At 40.3% G+C, this 7,529-nt stretch overlaps 1 protein-coding gene and 1 pseudogene across 1 annotated transcript; both read right to left on the reverse strand.

The window, feature by feature from the left end:
- Positions 1 to 346: 346 nt before the first annotated feature.
- LOC142946341 (cytochrome P450 2J6-like) lies at positions 347 to 3,262 on the reverse strand. Its single transcript, XM_076087493.1, has 9 exons — positions 2,957 to 3,262; positions 2,296 to 2,461; positions 2,049 to 2,201; positions 1,809 to 1,969; positions 1,456 to 1,632; positions 1,230 to 1,368; positions 858 to 1,045; positions 621 to 762; positions 347 to 522 (listed from the first exon to the last, which is right to left on the reverse strand). The coding sequence occupies exons 1-9, from the start codon at positions 3,146 to 3,148 to the stop codon at positions 347 to 349; spliced, it is 1,494 nt and encodes a 497-aa protein (XP_075943608.1). The 5' UTR covers positions 3,149 to 3,262.
- A 1,716-nt stretch (positions 3,263 to 4,978) lies between these two features.
- Positions 4,979 to 6,734, reverse strand: LOC142946345 (cytochrome P450 2J2-like; annotated as a pseudogene).
- Between the last annotated feature and the right edge of the window lie 795 nt (positions 6,735 to 7,529).

The raw sequence follows: 7,529 nt of genomic DNA on the forward strand, positions 1-7,529 counted from the left end.
TATTATCACATGGCACAACTGATCAGTAGTGTGAAGAAAACTTAACAAATACAGCTTGATTGTTTAATGAACATAGCTCATGTATATGGAATCTTTATACATTTTGCCATTAACAAGGAAAAAGGACAAAGGGAAATGTCTTATAAAAAGTGCCATTATTATTTTATTTAAATAATAACTTAATCAAATAGAATTAAATGTACAGGTAAAGAGAATAAAGGTCATCAGCGCAATGACACAACAGTAAAAGGTTGAGATAAACTAGATATTTCTCTACTGAAACGTTTTGCTTTGTCCAGTTTATTACACATTGTTTGGATGAAAAGTGATTCAGTGAGACGTTACATCAGCGAGCCTTGGCGTGAACCTTGAAGGGGTGTGGTACGCGTGTAAGTCCAGTTACTCCTTCTGTACTCAACTCTACTCCATCAGGAACAGAGAAAGAGAACTTCTGTAGTAAACCGACGAAAAACAGGAACAGCTCCATCCTGGCCAGGTTTTCACCGAGACACACACGTTTCCCTGAAGAGTCCAGAAACACATATGAAGATGTCACAGCTCAGGATTAAGAATATATTCTGGTTCAGGTTATGCTTTAGACTGAGGTGAATGTGGTTTACCTGCAGAGAAAGGCAGGAAAGCTTCTCTCTTCACAAACTTTCCCTCAGCATCCAGGAAGTGTCCAGGGTTGAAGGTGTCCGGAGTCTCCCATTCAGTCTTGTCAAACAGCACAGTGGTTAGGTTTGGCAACAAGGACGTACCCTAGAAAAGAAGATCCATATGTTAACACTAAGAAATTCACTCACATTTTACAAATAATCGTGTTAAGACTAAAAGTAACTGTGCGCTAAATGCACCTTAGGTATGAAGTAACCGCCCAGCATCGTATCCTTGGCGGCCATTCTGAGTGCATTCAGTGCAACAATGTTTCCCATCCTCTGGATCTCGTGGAGGACAGCATCAGTGTAGGGCAGGTTGGGTCTGTCTGCCATACTGGGCTGTCGGGTCCGTCCGATCACTCCGTCTATTTCTGCCTGCACTTTGTCTAGGAAAACAAGAACATGTAAGGAACAGGGTGAGCCATCAGCCTCAGCTGTACTTTGTGATCAGTGCTTGTTAACAAATATTAGCATGCTACATGCTAAACTAAGAGTGTAAAACAGCATGTTAGCATGTCACTGTTAGAAATGCATTTAGATCAAAGCAGCCTCACAGAGCATGTGACCTACCCTTAATATCAGGGAGTTTTATGAGATAAACCAGAGCCCACAGCAAAGTGGTGGAGGTTGTCTCCGTTCCAGCCATGAACAGATCCATAGAGTTCAGAGCCAGATTGGTCTCAGTGAAACCCAGATCAGACTCTTTGTGCTGTTCAGAAACATTTATAAAATCCATTAGTGAGTGATTGATAGATTGACAGGAAGGGCACCACTTTGTCCTACACTGCTCACTTACATTCTTCATTTCAATGATGAAAGCGTCAATGTAGTCCCGGGGATCGCTGTGGTCCAGGTCCTTCTTGTGGCTCTCTATCTCCTGACTGAAGAAGTCCTGGATGGCGTTGAAATGAGTGAACATTTTGTTGTGAGGACCTGGCAAGTGCTTCATCACTCCGGGGAATGACTGATACAGCTATTCAGAAGAAACAGTAGATGAGAGAAATTTCCAAACACGTCACCTTTCACCTTTCGTGATTCATTTAAACACAGACTTGGGTCTCTCGGTCTGTTAAGGAGGATTGACTCTCAATCCCAGCAGAATCTTGTCTCTCTGTCAATGATTGAACTAAATGGATATTACTGACTTACCAGACCCCACACAGAGCCCTCCAGTTGAAAAACTTCAGACAAATACTTCAGCATGGTCTGGAAGTTGTGGTCGCTGTAGTCAAACCGTTTCCCCATCACCAGCTGGCAAATGATGTTGGACGTAGCATTGTTGAAGAGGACTGCTGGGTTGAAAGGTTCACCTGGAGGAGAGGACTCTACGGTTCAGACAATGTTATTCTACTGAAGAGCTGTTGATAATGACCTCATTGTTTACACCACCTTTCTCCTTCTCTATCTCCTCCTGCAGGTGTCGGATCTCCTCACAGATACTCTGCTCCATGGTTCTTTTGCCCACGCCGAAGTTACGTAAGGTAGACAAGGCAAAGCGTCGATGTCTCTTCCATGTTTCACCGTTGCTCATGAACAGACCGCCTAGACAAAAGCATGCAGAGGAAGTGGGGTTAACGATTCAAGGGAACTAATTCCTTCACAATATGAGACAAGAGAGAGAGAAAGATTTGTGCACCTGAGTCTCCTGAGTACACTCTGTCAGTGATTGCATCGAATGGTCGATCCACAAAGTTGTCAGCTTGTGTCACTATGGCTTCCTTCACCATCTTGTACCCAGAGACAAACACCATCTTTTCACTACCGAGGCGGACACTGAACACATTCCCGTAGATGTCAGCCAGCTGTGGACAATGAATCAAGTAAAAAACACTGATGAATGCCAACACACTACTGCACCAGGGGACCTTTTAAATTGTTCAAAAACAAGACCTACCATTACCCAATGAGCAGCCAATAGGTGTTCCAAGATCAGAACTTCACATTAATTATTGTTTTTTTTCAATTTGACCACCAGTATCTACTATTAGTTTCTCTATACAAAATAGTAATTTTAACACAAATGCACATTTCCTGAATAGTGTTAACAAATTAAAGTTACATCCGGGTGAACCATTAAAAATAATTTAAATCACTTTCTTTCTTTTTTTGTCACACAAAGTTATACTTATTGTTATTGTCTACATACTTCACTATTATGATACAAATTGCACGACAGTGTTTGTGAAAGATCTTGAACTGACTGGAATTTCCATTGAGTTAATCAAACAAATAGTTAAAATCTATTAGAATGTCTCAATAAAATTCACCCTGAAATGAAAATATGCATTCAACTTTACCTTTGAAAAATACTTGTATGGATGTTTCCTGTCCATGCTGAAAAAATTCCCCACAAGGGGAAGAGAAAATGGTCCTGGAGGATAATTTGGAGGATTCCTGTTCTTGAGGAAGTCTGCTATTATGATAAAAACGAAAATAAAGAGGAATAGCACCTTGAAGTCAAAATCCAGCAAAAAATTAAAAATCCCCATTGTTAAAGAGAGTTGAACCAGCAACACGATGAAGGTCTGAGCTTCTGCCTCTTCATGAACCGCCCATCGTTATATAATGCCTATTCATGCTTGATTTAACCCTTTATCCATACATCTTGTGACTACTCGCATTACTAACATTACAGGACGGACAACTTAAAAAAAAATAATCTCTTAATCAAAGTCTGCACAAAAGTGTGTGTGACACTTTACAAGCAGCTACATGAGCAACAACAATCTCATTAAGTGATAAACTCTTTCAGTGACCTTAGACTGAGGTTGGCTGTTAGTGTAAACTGTGTCTGAGCCAACATACAAAGTAGAATGGGAGCAAAAGGCATCTGATCCATTGTGCAGCTGCATGTCAATGAGTTACTAGGCAGGAACAGATCCAGACAAAATAGAACCAGATTTCCACAGTTAACACCTAGTGGTCTGTTTCTGTACTGCTATCAGGCAAAGCAGAGGAACAAACATTCAGCCACATACAGTCAGTAAGTTTTGGGTTTTCATACATATTGATTGGCTTTGTCAACATTATCAACACCAGACTTTCTCCTCTATTTTAAAGAACATATTGATAACAAATATATTAATGAACTCTTTATACATTTTGTCATTAATTACAAGGACAAAGGGAAATGTCTCATAAACAGAGCCATGAACACAAGAATATTTGAATGAAAAAATTATGCTATCACATACAACTAAATGTACAGACAGAGAGAATGAAAGTATTCAGTACATTAGGCAATGATGCAACAGTGAAAGGTTGAGATTAACTACAGCTTTCTCTCCTAAAGCGTGTTGCTTTGTTCAGTTTATTACACAATGTTTGGATAATAAGTGACTCAGAACTCTTTGTTCACAAAGAAAGGAGGATGGACTTTTGTCTTTAAATAGTGAACAGCAGCTTTGGTGAGTGAACTGCTTCTGTTTTCACATCTGCAGTATAGCGTTACTGCTGTGTTAATGTTTCTATCGTGTCGTTTTCATGATATGGTTAATATTGTTCCTCTGATGTGAATAATATTTGAATGGTGCCCTTGAGTGTTTAGCGGAATGCGTGTTTTAGCGCCGCAGTTTTGCTGGAATGTGCAGAGGCCTGTTGAATCGTGTTATTCTACCTGCTGTGTTGTCATATAAATATATGTGACTGGTTCTTGTGAGTTTGTTCTTGTCATTGTGTTAATTACATTGATTTTGACTCTATGCATTGTCCATTAATGACGCAGCATCCCGTCATGCTGCGTCATAGTGATAGACCTGCATCCTTTACAGTTTTGTGCGTATTCATGTATCTGCACTCTGCAGTTAGTGTATTTGTAGCCCTCATAGGTGTTGAGCTTCATGTAACATTTGATTTCACTTGTCAAATGTTGCAGTGTTTATATATGTATATGCATATATATGCATTTCTTACACGAAACAAATAATAACCCGTAGCTGTGGCGTCATAATGAGGTTATCAGGAGGTGGTTCAGCTGTAGTAGGACAGCACTGAAGGCCCAGGTATAAAACACACGGCCCGCCACTGATACATGGCATAACTGATCAGTAGTGTGAAGAAAACTTAACAAATACAGCTTGATTGTTTAATGAACATCGCTCATGTATATGGAATCTTTATTCATTTTGCCATTAACAAGGAAAAAGGACAAAGGGAAATGTCTTATAAAAAGTGCCATTATTATTTTATGTAAATAATAACTTGCAATGACACAACAGTAAAAGGTTGAGATAAACTAGATATTTCTCTACTGAAACGTTTTGCTTTGTCCAGTTTATTACACATTGTTTAGATGAAAAGTGATTCAGTGAGACGTTACATCAGCGAGCCTTGGCGTGAACCTTGAAGGGGTGTGGTACGCGTGTAACTCCAGTTACTCCTTCTGTACTCAACTCTACTCCATCAGGAACAGAGAAAGAGAACTTCTGTAGTAAACCGACCAAAAACAGGAACAGCTCCATCCTGGCCAGGCCTTCTCCGGGACACACACGTTTCCCTGCAGAGTCCAGAAACGCATATGAAGGCATAAGAGCTCAGGATTAAGAATATATTCTGGTTCATGTTATGCTTTAGACTGAGGTGAATGTGGTTTACCTGCAGAGAAAGGCAGGAAAGCTTCTTTCTTCACAAACTTTCCCTCAGCATTCAGGAAGTGTCCAGGGTTGAAGGTGTCCGCAGTCGTAGTGGCTGAAGATTGTGTTGTGAGGACCTGGCAAGTGCTTCATCACTCCGGGGAATGACTCATACAGCTACTCAGAAGAAACAACAGGATCACCTTTCATCACCTTTTACCTTTTGTGATTTTGAGCACAGACTTCCTCCTCTAAATGGATATTATTGACTTACCAGACCCCATACAGAGCCCTGCAGCCTAAGAATTTCATAAAGATACTTCAGCATGGTCTGGAAGTTGTGGTCGCTGTAGTCAAACCGTTTCCCCATCACCAGCTGATGTCCAAATGATGTTGGACACAGCATTGTTGAAGAGGTCTGCTGGGTTGAAAGGTTCACCTGGAGGAGAGGACTCTACAGTTTAGACAATTATATTCTACTGAAGAGCTGTTGATAATGACCTCATTGTTTACACCACCTTTCTCCTTCTCTATCTCCTCCTGCAGGTGTCGGATCTCCTCACAGATACTCTGCTCCATGGTGCTTTTGCCCAGGCCGAAGCTACGTAAGGTAGACAAGGCAAAGCGTCGCTGTCTCTTCCATGTTTCACCGTTGCTCATGAACAGACCGCCTAGACACAAGCATGCAGAGGAAGTGGGGTTAATGACTCAAGGGAACCAATTCCTTCACAATATGAGACAAGAGAAAGAAAGTGAGAGAGATTTGCACACCTGTGCCTCCTAAGTACACCCTTTCGGCCATTGCAGTGTGTGGTCGATCCACAAAGTTGTCGGCTTGTGTCACTATGGCTTCCTTCACCATCTTGTATCCAGACACAAACACCATTTTGTCAACACCGAGACGGATACTGAACACATTCCCGTAGACGTCAGCCAGCTGTGGACAATGAATCATGGAACAAACTATGATGAACCAGAATACACGACTGCATCATATTACATTTTTAAATAGTTCAAAAGGAAAACCTACCTATGCACAATGAGGATCAAATGGGCTACCAGGTGTACCAAGCATTATCAGCATTATCATTTATATTAACAATTTGACCACCAGATATCAGTATCTGCCATTAGTTTCTATATAAGAAACAGGGAACCTGTGCCCGCACCAGAGTGCCATTTAGTGGAACACGGAGATGGTGCCAAATTGTTAGATTAACAAAAATAGTTGAAATGTACAGTTTTCTTTAGTACATTGACAAAGTTATATAAGTTGTTGTTGTCCATATACTCCACTATCCTTATAGCAATACCACAGTTTGTTTATGTATGGATGTTTCCTGTCCACACTAAAGAAATTCCCCACAAGGGGAAGAGACAACGGTCCTGGAGAATAATTTGGAGGATTCCTGTTCTTGAGGAAGTCTGCTATTATGATAAAAATTAAAATACACAGGAATAACCCCTTAAGGTCAAAACCCAGCAAAAAGTCATGAAGCCACATTGTTAAAGAGAATTGAACCAGCAGCAGGAGGAAGGTCTGAGCTTTACAATACTTAACACCACACTGCACACTACTAACGTTACTGTGCACAAAGAACTTAAAAACATATCAGTCATTTGGACTTCCTTGTGACAGTGGACTTAGATAACACAGAGCTTTTCCTTGGTAAACAATGATTTTACACTGTGATCTGTAGATTATGGCTTCTATAATTTGGAGGATTCCTGTTTTTGAGGAAGTCTGCTATTATGATCAAAATAAACGTGAACAGGAATAACCCCTTGATGTCAAAACCCAGCAAAAAGTCATACAGCCACATTTTTAAAGAGAGTTGAACCAGCAGCAGGAGGAAGGTCTGAGCTTCTCAAGACTTGACCCTACACTACATGCTAACATTACTGTACATATACCACTTAAAAACTAATTTGGACTTTGCTCGAAAGTCCTCATGAAAGTGAACTTAGATAACCAGACTAACTGACCTTTTCCTTGTTAAAGAAGATCTCTGTCAAATTATCTATTTACTCAGTTTTTGTTATTACACGTGTCGCAGCATTATGGATCAACGGTGGAAGAGACTTTTCAGAGCAGCCTGATAATAAGGAATTATCGTTAGATAATTGATTGTGTTGTGGGCCTACTAGAATAATGTCTGTTTTGTCTGAGTTTAACATAAGGAAGAAATTCCAAGAGCCAATGATCTTGGAGGATAATTTGGAGGATTCCTGTTTTTGAGGAAGTCTGCTATTATGATCAAATTAACAATAAACAGGAATAGCACCTTGTGGTCAAAGC

The sequence above is a fragment of the Anarhichas minor genome, unplaced genomic scaffold, assembly GCF_050575085.1.
Source record: "Anarhichas minor isolate MPS153535 unplaced genomic scaffold, ASM5057508v1 ptg000010l, whole genome shotgun sequence".
NCBI lineage: Eukaryota > Metazoa > Chordata > Actinopteri > Perciformes > Anarhichadidae > Anarhichas > Anarhichas minor.